Source organism: Gorilla gorilla, chromosome 13, assembly GCF_029281585.2.
Source record: "Gorilla gorilla gorilla isolate KB3781 chromosome 13, NHGRI_mGorGor1-v2.1_pri, whole genome shotgun sequence".
Taxonomy (NCBI): Eukaryota; Metazoa; Chordata; class Mammalia; order Primates; family Hominidae; genus Gorilla; species Gorilla gorilla.
In genome coordinates, this window is record NC_073237.2 from 45,918,436 (window position 1) to 45,934,871 (window position 16,436).

A 16,436-nucleotide genomic window follows, 5' to 3' on the forward strand; every position below is an offset into this window, starting at 1 on the left:
TTCTGGGAGAAATTCAAGCCTGCTGCAAAAATTTGCACAAGTAATGAGGAGATGAATGTTAATCACCAAGACGATGGGGAAAATGTCTCCAGATCATGTCAGAGACCTTCCTGGAAGTCCCTCCCATCTCAGTCCCAGAGGCCTAGAAGGGAAAAATGGTTTCCTGGGCCAGGTCTGTGGCCCCCTGCTCTAGGCAGCCTCTGGATGGACTTGGTGCTCTGTGTCCCAGCCACTCCAGCTGTGGCTAAAAGTGGCCAAGGTACAGCTCAGGCCATTGCTTTAGGAGGTGCAAGCCCCAAGCCTTGGCAGCTTCCATGTTGTGGTGGTCCTGCAGGTGTGCAGAAGAATTGAGGTTTGGGAACCTCTGCTTAGATTTCAGAGGATGTATGAAAATGCCTGGATGTCCAGGCAAAAGTCTGCTGCAGGGGTGGAGCCCTCATAGAGAATATCTGCTGGGCAATGCGGAAGGGAAATGTGGAATAATGAAAATGCCCATCATATTGAGGAAAGAGCTTCTTCAACAGAGGGATCGGCAAGTACAAAAGTCCTAAATATGCATATACCTCTTTGTTTCTTTTATTCCCACTTCAACTTATCACTCTAATTTCAAATGCTTTTCAAGTCTTGCAGAGTCAACTTAATTTTAATCTCTCTTGTGTCTATTTAGTATTTCCTCTGGGTTTAAGTGCTCCTCCTTCTGCTTCTTCTTTCTTATAAGAGAAAGGGTTTTGCTATGCTCCCCAGGATGGTCTTGAACTCCTGGGCTAAAGGGATCCTACTGCCTCAGCCTCCTGAGTAACTGTGACTACTAATGAAGGCTTAAGCCTTCATTACTTCTTGCTCCTCATCCATTTCCTGTTCCAGTGCAACCCTTGTATCACCAAAAAATTAACCTTTCTAAAAGGGAAACTCTGTAACATCATACTCTTGCTCTTAGTGACTCCCATTATTCACTGAACTAATATAAACTTTGAAGACTAACATTCGAATCTTTTTATGATATAACCTCAAAAATATATTTCAATTCTTCTCTTTTATACTGCTATACTCAACTCTGCTGAAACTAGTGTTCAGACATTCCTGCCTCCAAACTTGCCCATTATGTCCTCTCCATTGGACTGACTGTCAACCCTTCAAATCCAATATGGGCTAGTCACAGTCCTCCAAGCCCTATCTCAAATCACCTTTTCCTTTAAGATTTCTCTCTATTTTAGCCCACAAAGAACTTTATTTATTTCCTATGGCATTTGTGATATTTTTTCTTAGAATATGGTTATGTGCAATGCACATCTGTCTTCTTTCTCTATACCTCTTACTATACTACAGATGTTTAAAAGAGGGACCATATGTTATTTATTCTTGTACTGGTGTAGTGCCTCACACATAGTTGGCACTGAATAATATTTGTTGAATAAATGAATGAGTTTGTCAAATCTGAGTTTGATTTACAAATATTTATTTCATGATACCCCAACTGGTTTCCCTTTTATCAACCCTCTCACTCATCCTCATGAGATCTATATGCAAAAAGGCAGAAAGTAGGGAGGAAATGTAGAGTCCTTGTTTTGAAATAGTCTAGTTAGTTTCAAGCTGCTCAAATGATTAAAAGTCTGTAATGAGGAACATTAAAAATATCATTTTAGTCCTGCATATAATCAGTACAGTATGAGATAAAAACTCTCAGTGAAATACTAATTGGTTGATTTCCTGCTCAGGATATAAAACTGCTTAGCACCATTCAGTGCTAACAAAAATACATGATCACAATCTCAGAACCTTATACTTACCACATTACTGCATGTTCTGTATCGGATATTTCTTCCTTCACAGCTCCTAAGTTGCAAAAAGAAAAAAGAAATATTACTACTTATGAAAGGCTCAAAATCAGAAATATTTTCTTATAAAAATTTCCTCTAAATACTAGTAAAAGGGCCTCTCTTTTCTTCTAAGCATGTTCTTAGAGGGGTTACTATTAAAAATCAAATTGAGCAGATTTAAAGAAGTTATAGATGTAAATTGATTTCTCTATAAGGGTTAAAACTAAGTATTTATCTTGTTTCAAAAATTTTCAAAATAAGTATTTAGTGCATATTTAATCAAATAGATATTAGTACAAACTTTTCTGAAAAAACTGATATTCAATGAATCCTTTCTTCTTATTTCTGATATAAAATTGAAGATATATTTCACTGAAAAACTTAGATCTTGAAAATAAATTGGAATTAATGGAATTAATATTCAACATGTCTTAAAATCATAATTCTAAAAATGTGGAAAGTCATAATTCTTAAAAAATTATTTGTATTTATAAAATATATACTCATTACAGAGGTTTTGGAAAAGACAGATTACCAAAAAGAAAAAAAAGAAGTCCCCTGTAGTTGCCTCATCTAAAGACAATCACTATTATTTTGATTTATTTAGTCCTTTCCAGTATAAATAAAAAAATCACATCACTTACGCAATTTTGTAGCCTGTTTTTGTTTCCACTTAAAATTTTTTGGAGGCATTTTCTCACAGTATTAAATAACTTTAAAAACACCATTTTGAGAGCTACATAATATTCTATCAAATGATGTAATTTTTTGCATAATTATTCTTCCATTATTTGTCATTTAAGTAATTTCCACTTTGGTGTTTGATAAATGATAGTATGGTAAACCATCTTTGTGCATGTGTTTTATCAAAGTTTCTGACTGTGTTTTTTGAATAGATAAATTTCTAGAAAGAGAATTACTAGACTAAAGGGAATGAACTTTTGTAAGGCTCTTCATAAATATTGCCAAAATGCATTCCATAAAAGTTGTACCATTACATACTCCCACCAGCAATACATGAGAGTTTCCATTTTACTGCATTCCTATGAACAAAAACAATCAACTTTTGATAAAATGTTCAATGCTGACACTTAAATCATGAAAAACAGTACTATACTCTTTTCAAAATATGTCACACATTTTTTAAAAAGTAAAGATACACTACAAAATCCTGTGAGGATGATTATACTAATACCTAGTAGTTTTAGAATTCCAGGTACATTTATAAGTTTGTTATATGTATAAATTTATTTAATATTCTCAAAAACCCGGAGAGATAGAGTACCATCATCATATCCATTTTACAGATGACAAAACTGAAGCTTAGGAAGGTTAAGTAACTTGCCAAAATGACACAACTGTTAAGTTGTAGAGCTAAAATTTGAAACCAGGCCATCTGGCTTCAGAGCTCACACACTCATGATCACAATGCTTTAATGCCTCCTAATTTACTTTTTTGTTCAATAAATGTCCACAGAGCTTCTGTGATGTGTTTGGCAATGAAATTACTATGACGAATACAAAGAAGAATGAATATGACTTGGTCTTTGTTATTAAGAAAATTAATTATATAATTTGGTGTAAGAAATGCATATAGTATTTGTATTAGGTCTTGAGAATGTTACCAGAAGGAAAATGTCATCTGACAACACAATTATACACAGACTATCTTAAAAATATAGAAAGGGTCCCATTCCTAAAGACTTGACTGTAATCAGACTGACTATTACTATGCATTAAAAATAGAAAAGGAATGGCTGGCCACACATGAAACCATAGAAATAAGGAGCATGACAAAGACACATGTTTGTCGGTGTCCAGTCCAGCAATGTCCTAGACAAAAGGCCAATGAATTTCAAGTCCTGCATGTCCCATTGACAAGACTGCTGCAATCTCCACATAGATGACTCATGCTGACCTTACTGATATCGATGAACATTCAGCTCATCCAAGTACTACCCTTCATTACGGTGTCAGGTTGATCAAGCTACTTGCCAAGAGTGGTCTGGATTTTCATGACTGCTGAGAACAGAGAGTGCTGGCCATGCTGACATGAGTACTCTTGTCCATGTGATGGACAGTTCTGTTCTTTGCTGTAAATTAATCAACTGGCATTCTAGTTTGAAATATTCATCTCATAGGCTGAGTTATTGTGAGTACACCCCCAAGAAAAGGATGTGTTCTTGGTGCTATTGCTGAAAAATATCAGGTTTCTGACTCCAACAATATGAGAGCTAGGTTCCAGCTGATGGTAAATTTACAAGGTAATTGAATTCTAAAACTGGAAGGTCTTTGGTAGCATCCCATCTAGACACTGGTGTTTGCAAAATGTGGTATGCTTTTCAATTTTGAAGTTCCTGCTGCATATGTACCACAGTGCAGTGATTAAGAGTACCCAGTTTAAAAATAGGCTCTGCTTTCTAGAATCTTGGCTCTATATCTCAGTTCTATCTTTGGTAAAATGGGATGATATTACTTATCTCCTGGAATTATGAGAATTAACTGAGTTAGTATTTGTGAATCACTTCAGACAGTGCCTAGGACACAGTAAGCATTATGTAGATGTTAGATAAATTAATTAAGTACATAATAGATGTAAAAATATAATAGCTATTGAAAGGAGGTCAAGGATATATGGAGAAGAAACTAAGCAAAGGCGTAGAGGCACAAAAAGATTTGGCATGCCTGTAGATTTTCAAACAGTTCTGGTTTTCGGGGGATTTAGGGTTTATGTGGGGAATTGCAGTAGGTGAGTGAAATACCTTCTAATTTTGAACTTTGTAATACACAAAGGGGAACCACTGAAGGTATTAACACGGAGGAGATTCAATGGTGAGATTTTGCTTTTAAAAGGTAAACCCTGGTGTTAACTATTGGGACTTTAATAGTATAGGTTTTTCATCCTTTTTTTAAATTTTTTACCTAACCTTATATCCATGAAAAGAATTATGGAAACAAATCTGAATTAGGAGGCTGAAGATCTGGGATATAGATTTTGTTCTTCTACTTGCATAAACCTCTTGCTCTCTTAGGGTCTTAGTTTCCTTATCTGCCAAATGAATATAGGAATGCCTATGCACAAAGTTAGGATCACCAACTGAAATAATGTACAAAAGCTCTGTTCAAATGCCAAGGGATTATTACAGAGATACTGCTTCCTAAATAAAACAAAGCAGAAAAATACTTGTTTCAATAGTTTAAATGAGCCTTTTCCCCGATATTTTAACCTGCAAATACCTACACAAATTTTAAAGGCATCACTGAATAATAGGAGATATCTGCACAGAATGTAAAAGATTGATTTAAATATTATTTAGGAAAAGCAAAACAAAACAAAAGCAAGCAAAGGAAACCCACTTGTCATAATTTCCAAAGAATATCCTGTAGTTGTCTAATGCCTAATATGGATTTGCAGGTAATTTATGGATGCCTCTGAACTATCTTCCCTTTAATATATTACTTTTTTGAGAGCTTCTTTAATTTGACTGAAATATGATATTAAGGTGGTAATGCTTAAGTATGGCAAGGTGATCATTATTGAAAGACATTATCAAATTGTGGATTATAACAGAAACACTAGTCTCTACTATTAAATTGTGGATTATAATAGAAACACTAACTAGTCTCTACTATTTATTCAGTGCCTGCTATAGATATTTGGCCCAGTGTTAGGTATTCTGCATATATTATCTCTAATCTTCCAACAACTCGCAAAATTTTATTATTCCTACTTAATAGATGAGAAAACTGAGGCAGAGAAAGCTGAGGCTTAAAGTTACATACACAGAAAAGTGAACCAGGGATTGGAATCTAGGCGTGACTAACTCCTAAGTCTATCAAACAATAAGAAAAGGAACATGATGTGCTCAAGATACATAGTATACTAACACTAAGCTAAAAATTCGGAAAGCTGAGAAGGGAATAGGCCTGAGGTTGACCGTGCCTTGTTGTTATTATATCAGTTTATAAACTACTTCTCAATTCTGGTAAATCCGTTTCTAGAAAAACATAGGTAGATACACATTGGAACATCTCTAAGAAAACCATGTTCATCAGCAAAATACAATGTGAAAGAACTTCAGTGCAGAGAAGCTTATATTTTTGAAAGTTAAAATTTATGAAATTTGAATATAAATTTCACATAAGTAGCTAAGTGACTATTCCACCACAAGGATTTAATTCCTGCCAAGTGTGAATTTTTTCATCCAAGGCATTCATCTGGGCACAAAATCCCTGTCAGAGAATTAAGCAGTAAAAAATATTTTCCTTCTTTTTTTTAAACAGGTCGTTAATATAAAACAGCTGAGTCATTTCTTTCACATTTAAACAAAGTAAAATTTACCTCTGGGGATGAAAACAAACATTTGAAATTTGAGTCCAAAATGATGTCTGAGAAATAGACAAATGATAAGAGAGGATTTAAATAAATATGTCCTCCCAATATAAACTATAAAATAGTTACAGCACTGTGTTTAGGGAGTTCAGAACTATATCAATTATGAACTCAGAAACTGGGTCAAGTATGAAAGAACAAAATATAAGTATTAGAATATATTTTAATATAAAAATGTAATATGCACACGTATGTTTCTTCTAGCACTATTAACAATAGCAAAGACATGTAATCAACCCAAATGGCCACTAATTATTGACTGGAAAAAGAAAATGTGGTCCATATACACCATAGAATACTATGCAGCCATAAAAAAGAACAAGATCATGCCCCTTGCAGGGACATGGATGGAGCTGGAAACAATTATCCTCAGCAAACTAATGGAGGAACAGAAAATCAATCTCACTTACAAGCGGGAGCTGAATGATGAGAACACATGTATACATGAGGGGTGAGAACACATGTATACATGGGGGGTAACAACACACACTGGGGCCTGGGGAGGCTGTGGGGAGGGAGAGTACCAGAAAGAATAGCTAATGAATGCTGGGCTCAATACCTAGGTGATGGGTTGATCTGTGCAGCAAACTACCATGGCACACGTTTACCTTTGTAACAAACCTGCATATCCTGCACATGAACCCCAAACTTAAAATAAAAATAAAAATAAAAAAATGGGCCAGGTGTGGTGGCTCATGCCTGTAATCCCAGCACTTTGGGAGGCCAAGACAGGTGGATCATGTGAGGTCAGGAGTTCAAGACCAGCCTGGCCAACATGATGAAACCCCGTCTCTACCAAAAATACAAAAATTAGCCAGGCGTGGTGGCAGGCACCTGTAATCCCAGCTACTCAGGAGGCTGAGGCAGGAGAATCACTGGAACCCAGGAGGTGGAGCTTGCAGTGAGCCGAGATTGTGCCATTGCATTCCAGCCTGGGCGACAGAGCAAGACTCCATCTGGGGGGGGGGGGGGGGGTGGAATATATATATATGTATTCTAATTCAAATTTGCATCATAAGTTCCTTATTTGCTTAATCACCACTTTACTCCTGCCCAGTCACATTTTGATTTAATTCCATCTCTTAAAAATAGAAATAATGTCAATCACAAGCTATTATGTGTGAATTATTCAGTCTTTAATTCACTTAAGAGATTAGTATATACTGGATACATACTTTATTTGTCTCTCATTAACGCATAATACAACATCTAAACTTCCACTTCTTAAAATCCTGATGTTATAGTTTCAACTGTCATTTAACAACCTGAGAAGAGGTGAAATGACATGAAAAATTAAAAGATTTTTCTCTAGGGTCAAACAACTTGTTAGCTTCTTGTTCCCCCATCCCCCTTCTCATATAAGCCTTTTTAAAAAGGGGCATGTATTTGATTTATCGCTCCTTTACCTTAAAATTCTTATCATCTCTTCACTAAGCAAAAGATCCTTCTGGTGACATAGCCAGACTTATACCTGATGTCAATACATTGTTTCAAGAAAATCTGGTCATTCTGCATTTAACACTTCTGGGTTTTTAAGGACAATTGCACTTATATTAGGCTCATGGCACCCCAGGCTTTATCTCTGATTGCTAAAAAGCAAAGAATGTTGCTAAGCAAGAATGGGTTACTGTATTTCCCTGAATATCACTAGCTTTTCAAATACGGACTTATGGCAAAGAATTTTAAAGCAGGATGGTCCATCTGGTTTTTTTGTTTTTGCTTTTGCTTTTTTGAGACAGCATCTCATCTCATTCTGTTACCCAGCCTGGAGTGCAGTGGCACTATCATAGCTCACTGTAACCATGAACTCCTGGGTACCACTGATCCTCCTACCTCAACCTCCTAAAGCACTGTGAATACAAGCCTATCTCTCTTCTTTCAGTCATCCAAAGAAATCTATGAGCTCCTTACAAGAGAAAAGACATAAAGCCATGTTTTGCAATCCAAGCCCCAGGGATCCTGGGCCATTTAGACTGTGGATCTTAGAGCCACCATAGATTAGAACAAGACAAGCGGATTTGCAACCCCACCAAGGGATTTTAAGTAGTACCAGAACACAGTTTCTCCCATCACATCAAATGAGCATTTCAGTACTCACTGGAGCTATACTGCAGGAGGTTGCCCCCAATGAGCCAGTTAAAAAAATTCTCCAAACTAAGCTTCATAAGTGAAGGAGAAATAAAATCCTTTACAGACAAGCAAATGCTGAAAGATTTCGTTACCACAAGGCCTGCCCTAAAAGAGCTCCTGAAGGAAGCACTAAACATGGAAAGGAACAACTGGCACCAGCCACTGCAAAAACATGCCAAATTGTAAAGACCATTGATGCTGGGAAGAAACAGCATCAACTAATGAGCAAAATAACCAGCTAACATCATAATGACAGGATCAAATTCACACATAACAATATTAACCTTAAGTGTAAATGGGCTAAATGCTCCAATTAAAAGACACAGACTGGCAAATTGGATAAAGAGTCAAGACCCATCAGTGTGCTGTATTCAGGAGACCCATCTCATGTGCAGAGACACACATAGGCTCAGAAAAAAGGGATGGAGGAAGATCTACACGGCAAATGGAAAACAAAAAAAAGGCAGGGGTTGCAATCCTAGTCTCTGAAAAAACAAACTTTAAATCAACAAAGATCAAAAGAGACAAAGAAGGCCACTAGATAATGGTAAAGGGATCAATTCAACAACAGCAGCTAACTTTCCTAAATATATATGCACCCAATACAGGAGCACCCAGATTCATAAAGCAAGTCCTTAGAGACTTACAAAGAGACTTAGACTCCTGCACAATAATAATGGGAGACTTTCACACCCCACTGTCAACATTGGACAGATCAACAAGAGAAAGTTAAAAAGGTTATCCAGGAATTGAACTCAGCTCTGTATCAAGTGGACCTAATAGACATCTACAAAACTCTCCACCCCAAATCAACAGAATATACGTTCTTCTCAGCACCACATCGCACTAATTCCAAAATTGACCACATAGTTGGAAGTAAAGCACTCCTTAGCAAATGTAAAAGAACAGAAATTATAACAAACTGTCTCTCTGACCACAGTGCTATCAAACTAGACCTCAGGATTAAGAAACTCACTCAAAACCGCTCACCTACATGGAAACTGAACAACCTGCTCCTGAATGACTACTGGGTACATAATGAAATGAAGGCAGAAATAAAGATGTTCTTTGAAACCAGTGAGAACAAAGACACAACATACCAGAATCTCTGGGACACATTTAAAGCAGTGTGTACAGGAAAATTTGTAGCACTAAATGCCCACAAGAGAAAGCAAGAAAGATCTAAAATTGACACCCTAACATCACAATTAAAAGAACTAGAGAAGCAAGAGCAAACACATCCAAAAGCTAGCAGAAGGCAAGAAACTACTAAGATCAGAGCAGAACTGAAGGAGATAGAGACACAAAAAACCCTTCAAAAAAATCAGTGAATCCAGGAGCTGGTGTTTTGAAAAGATCAACAAAATTGATAGACCGCTAGCAAGACTAATAAAGAAGAAAAGAGTGAAGAATCAAATAGATGCAATAAAAAATGATAAAGGGGATATCACCACTGATCCCACAGAAATACAAACTACCATCAGAGAATACTATAAACACCTCTATGCAAATAAAGTAGAAAATCTAGAAGAAGTGGATAAATTCCTGGACACATACACACTCCCAAGACTAAACCAGGAAGAAGTTGAATCCCTGAATAGACCAATAACAGGCTCTGAAATTGAGGCAATAATTAATAGCCTACCAACCAAAAAAAGTCCAGGACCAGACAGATTCACAGCTGAATTCTACCAGATGTACAAGGAGGAGCTGGTACCATTCCTTCTGAAATTATTCCAATCAATAGAAAAAGAGGGAATCCTCCCTCACTCATTTTATGAGGCCAGCATCATCCTGATACCAAAGCCTGGCAGAGACACAACAAAAAAAGAGAATTTTAGACCAATATTCCTGATGAACATCGATTCAAAAATCCTCAATAAAATACTGGCAAACCGAATCCAGCAGCACATCAAAAAGCTTGTCCACCATGATCAAGTGGGCTTCATCCCTGGGATTCAAGGCTGGTTCAACATACACAAATCAATAAACGTAATCCAGCATATAAACAGAACCAAAGACAAAAACCACATGATTATCTCAATAGATGCAGAAAAGGCCTTCAATAAAATTCAACACCACTTCATGCTAAAAACGCTTAATAAACTAGGTATCAATGGAACATATCTCAAAATAATAAGAGTTATTTATGACAAACCCACAGCCAATATCATACTGAATGGGCAAAAACTGGAAGCATTCCCTTTGAAAACTGGCACAAGACAGGGATGCCCTCTCTCACCACTCCTATTCAACATAGTGTTGGAAGTTCTGGCCAGGGCAATCAGGCAGGAGAAAGAAATAAAGGGTATTCAATTAGGAAAAGAGGAAGTCAAATTGTCCCTGTTTGCAGATGACATGCTTGTATATTTAGAAAACCCCACTGTCTCAGCCCAAAATCTCCTTAAGCTGATAAGCAACTTCAGCAAAGTCTCAGGATACAAAATCAATGTACAAAAATCACAAGCATTCTTATACACCAACAACAGACAAACAGAGAGCCAAATCATGAGTGAACTCCCATTCACAATTGCTTCAAAAAGAATAATACCTAGGAATCCAACTTACAAGGGATGTGAAGGACCTCTTCAAGGTGTACTACAAACCACTGCTCAACAAAATAAAAGAAGACACAAACAAATGGAAGAACATTCCATGCTCATGGATAGGAAGAATCAGTATCATGAAAATGGCCATACTGCCCAAGGTTATTTATAGATTTAATGCCATTCTCATCAAGCTACAAATGACTTTCTTCACAGAATTGGAGAAAACTACTTTAAAGTTCATATGGAACCAAAAAAGAGCCCACATTGCCAAGTCAATCCTAAGCCAAAAGAACAAAGCTGGAGGCATCACGCTACTTGACTTCAAACTATACTACAAGGCTACAGTAACCAAAACAGCATGGTACTGGTACCAAAACAGAGGTATAGACCAATGGAAGTGAACAGAGCCCTCAGAAATAATACCACACATCTAAAACCATCTGATCTTTGACAAACCTGACAAAAACAAGAAATAGGGAAAGGATTCCCTATTTAATAAATGGTGCTGGGAAAACTGGCTAGCCATATGTAGAAAGCTGAAACTGGATCCCTTCCTTACACCTTATAAAAAATTAATTCAAGATGGATTAAAGACTTAAATGTTAGACCTAAAACCATAAAAACCCTAGAAGAAAACCTAGGCAATACCATTCAGGACATAGGCATGGGCAAGGACTTCATGTCTAAAACACCAAAAGCAATGGCAACAAAAGCCAAAACTGACAAATGGGATCTAATTAAACTAAAGAGCTCCTGCACAGCAAAAGAAACTACCATCAGAGTGAATAGGCAACCTACAGAATGGGAGAAAATTTTTGCAACCTACTCATTTGACAAAGGGATAATATCCACAATCTAAAAAGAATTCAAACAAATTTACAAGAAAAAAACAACCCCATCAAAAAGTGGGAAAAGGATATGAACAGACACTTCTCAAAAGAAGACATTTATGCAGCCAACAGACACATGAAAAAATGCTCATCATCACTGGCCATCAGAGAAATGCAAATCAAAACCGCAGTGAGATACCATCTCACACCAGTTAGAATGGCGATCATTAAAAAGTCAGGAAACAACAGGTGCTGGAGAGGATGTGGAGAAATAGGAACACTTTTACACTGTTGGTGGGAGTGTAAACTGGTTCAACCATTGTGGAAGACAGTGTGGCGATTCCTCAAGGATCTAGAACTAGAAATACCATTTGACCCAGCCATCCCATCACTGTGTATACACCCAAAGGATTATAAATCATACCGCTATAAAGACACATGCACACATATGTTTATTGCGGCACTATTCACAATAGCAAAGACTTGGAACCAAACCTAATGTCCATGAATGATCGACTGGATTAAGAAAATGTGGCACATATATACCATGGAATAGTATGCAGCCATAAAAATGAGTTCATGTCCTTTGTAGGGACATGGATGAAGCTGGAAACCATCATTCTCAGCAAACTATCGCAGGGAGAAAAAACCAAACATCGCATGTTCTCACTCATAGGTGGGAATTGAACAATGAGAACACTTGGACACAGGAAGGGGAACATCACACACTGGGGCATGTCATGGGGTGTGGGGAGGGGGGAGGGATAGAATTAGGAGATATACTTAATGTAAATAATGAGTTAATGGGTGCAGCACACCAACATGGCACATATATACGTATGTAACAAACCTGCACATTGTGCACATGTACCTTAGAACTTAAAGTATAATAAAATAAAATAAAATAAAAATTCTACATTCCTGAGACTCTTTACAAAAAACTCAAGAGGAATAATAAATTGTGAGAACAACTGAGAGAAACAAGTGCAAGTGTACTGTCAGCTTCTTTTCATTTTCTGCAGATACATTGTTATTATTATTTTAAATAATTTCAACTTTTATTTTAGACTCGGGTACAAGTGCAGGTTTGTTACACGGGTACATTGCATGATGCTGAGGTTTGGGTTAGGGATGATCCTGTCACCAGGTAGTGAGCATAGTACCTGTTAGGTAGTTTTTCAGCTCACCACCCCCTCTCTCCTCCTCCCTCTAGTAGTCCCTAGCACAGACACATTATTGTAAGAGGTTCTTCCAGGAAATACTTGATACCAATCAACTTGACCATGAAAAAGGAAACTATATGAACCACTGGACCCTGTGTGTAAAGCTCTTCTCAGATGCTCACTGTCCTCATCTGTGGTTCAAACTGGATACTGAACACCCAGGGACTAGAACTGGAGTCTGTGCATAAGAGATGGTTACTTGTGGTCTTACCTCACATGGGAGAGAAAGAGGAGTTAGATGACAAGCCATCCCTGTGGGTTTCACAAGTCCCATATTCTAATCTTTTTCTTAGCTTTGCTTTGCTCTTGTACTTAAAAATGTCATTCTATCATGTTCTACATTTTATTCTGTGTTTAAAATAATTATCATTTAATTCTAATTTATAATATCATAAACAAAAATTACAATGCAACTTGTTTATGTGAAAGCATTATTTTGAGGGGGCTTGCTCCCAACAAGAGGAGTCAATTCAGCACTGTCTCTTCTTTAAAAGTATCTGCAGATAACAATGCTTATACTGTATCTTCATTATATATCATATCTCTAAACAATTAGACATGTTCCGGTATGCATCCCTAGTGAGTACTTTATTAATATTAACATATTTAAATTATTTTTAATAAACATTGAATAAATATATATTTATTCAGGACAATGCTTTTTTAAAATTTTTAATTTTTGTGGGTATCTAGTAGGTGTATGTATTTATGGGGTGCAGAAGAGGTTTTGATACAGGCATGCAATGCGTAATAATCACTTCATGGTAAATGGGTATCTATCCCCTCAAGCATTTATCCTTTGTGTTACAAACAAGTTAATTACACTCTTTTAGTACTTTAAAAATGTACTTTGAGGCCCCTCCTCTCTGCCACATGCTTCCAGATAACCCTGTACCTCAAATAATAAGAAATTTGCTTACAATGTTCTTCATAACAAGTAATGTTTAACCTGGTAACACCTGCCTATGGAAACTGACCTGAAACATTAAAATGTGTCTTTGTCCTTTTTTGAGGCTAACATTCACATTTTTCCCTCATTTGAGGTTAAATCTCCTTCATTGAACAAAGCCACTAAAATGCTAGAAATAAATGCATCCCCTGTACGTATAACCACCAGTGGAAAGGCGGAAACAGAGGTTCTTGGTGCTTTGGGACTTTCAAAAGCATATATAAAAAACCTCTCTTTCTCCTAAGCATTTAGTTGAAAGGTCCCTGAATCCCATGCAGAAGCAGTTTTCCACTGCCTTTTCTACATGGGATACATCACATGGCTCAAACAGATTAGTGCTAAGGGAGAGATTAGTTTTTTTTTGAATAGATAGATATACAAGCCAAACTATTATGATGACTTGATAAATGTGGCTTTTGAAAATGCTTTCTGTTGTAATAATACAAGAAACAACAAGGTGGCATGCTGCCAGGGATCATCCATCAGTAGGTGAGCTGGCTGGGAACAGACACATCCCTGGTGCCATGTTAGCTCATCCCCTGTGCCAGAGGCACTAACAGGGCCCTAGGGAGCCAAAAGAAAAGTCAGCCTTAAAGCCGCATTCTCAAAGCAATTTTAAACTGATCAGGGGAGAGTGAAGGTCCAGATTGAAAAGTGGTGCTGTAACTTGTGAACTAGACTTAAAAGTGTTTCTTTGGCATAGATAACATATTTTTGTGACCTCAGTTTTGTAATTCAACACTTCTGCTCTATCCTAATCTGTCATTATAAAAATGTTCTGAATGTAGTGCCAACTTGGAAACACTGATTTATGTATATCCAGAGAGTTATTAAAACTTACTGTGGAGACTAAATTTGATACAAATGGAAATTATGTAGGTTTGGGGTAAACAGTCTAAGACAACATCCTCTCTGGTTGTTTGATCTTCTCTCGACCAGATGGAACCAAGGAAAGCACCTCTGCACTTTTACAGATTTTTGAGCAACAGTTAGGAGGCTGCAAAGCTGGTAAATTAAAATTTAGACCCACATGAGAATATTATAGGCTGAATTGTGGAGTTTGTCCTTTAAGTTTCAAATTGGCTTATTTGCTATTATGACTGTTTGGTATGTCTAAACTATAACTAGAAAAATCACTGCCAATTTTTTTTTCCAAACAAGTATGATTTTACATATCCCTGCCTGTTCTTCAAAGAAAGACATGCTATGGCAAAGCATCAAGTTTTCACAAATATGGGCTGCAGTTATGAAAATGAGGAGTATACTCATGTCATCAGAAAAGAAAAAGGTGAGAATGATGACACTGTAGACCATAAAGGTCATGCCCAGCTTCTAACGAAGCCAGAAACTGCTCTGAACATACTGCTCAAAAAATCTAATGAGACAATGTACAATAAGCACTCCAATGGGGAAAGTGAGTCCTGGGCAGTGCTTCCTGGTTAACATGCTTTTTGTATAATGTTTTCCAATTTGCAGTCACTTAACACATTCATTGGGTATCCAGTCTATACTAGTACTAAGCAAGGCACTGTGAAAGACACAAAAATGGTGGCCTCCCTGATTCTTATCAAAGTTATTATTTACTTGAACAAATCCACACGAATCAGAATAGAACACACAACAGCATAATGCCTGGTGAACAACTCATAGGAATGATCTGAATATTAAATACAGAAGGAATTTGAAAAGGCAGAGATTGAGGAGAGGGCAACAGCTTACAAAGGAAGTATCTTAGGTGGGAGGTCCTATATGGGTGATAGGAGTCCCAAGAATGTGATGGGAGAAAGGAGACTTTGCGATTCAGCCCTCGCTTCCTCCTCCTGCTCCCTCGAGCACTACACTAGGTTCTTACCCTATGTTTAATTCAGTAAATTCACCTAACAGTGACTAGATACCTACTCTGTGCAAGGCAAGAAGGTTTAAAGAAAAGGAAAATAAAACCTGAGACCATAACACTGATAATGTAATTAGAGACAGTACCATATGAATAACGATAACACAGCCAGACTATGTAAAGGTGAATTAAAGGTGGTGCAAACAAATTCCTCACAAATATAGCATGGTGAGACTCAGGGGTACAGGTGAAGGTGGCTTTAAATAACATTTAGGATTTTCACAGGTGAGTATGGGGAGGGAGGGACATTGTAGGTAAAGAGCTCACCAGGAGAGGAGGCAGAGAGGTAGCAAAAGGCCAGCATTTTAAAGTTCTAGGATACCATCCTGTAGCACCCATGCCTCTTTTACTTTTAGAAAACCAGCCTGGCCAACATGGTGAAACCCTGTCTCTACTAAAAATACAAAAATTAGCCAGGTATCATGGCGCATGCCTGTAATCCCAGCACTCAGGAGGCTGAGGCAGGAGAATCGCTTGAACCCGGGGGGCAGAGGTTGCAGCGAGCTGAGATTGTGCCACTGCACTCCAGCCTGGGTGACAGAGGGAGAATATGTCTCAAAAAATAAAAAGAAAAAAGAAAAGAAAACCATATTACCATTTAACCTAGCAATCCCACACTGCGTATCTAACCAAAGGAAAAGAAATCATTGT

General features: G+C 37.2%; 1 protein-coding gene across 4 annotated transcripts in view; it reads right to left on the reverse strand.

Annotated features, from left to right (window-relative positions):
- ADAMTSL1 (ADAMTS like 1) overlaps positions 1–16,436 on the reverse strand; it is a 443,211-nt gene that overhangs the window by 382,870 nt on the left and 43,905 nt on the right. For all 4 annotated transcript variants that reach the window (XM_063696342.1, XM_055351516.2, XM_063696343.1 and 1 more), the window contains exon 3: positions 1,788–1,833. In XM_063696342.1, the coding sequence (XP_063552412.1) occupies positions 1,788–1,833 (46 nt within the window). The remainder of the gene's footprint in view (positions 1–1,787; positions 1,834–16,436) is intronic.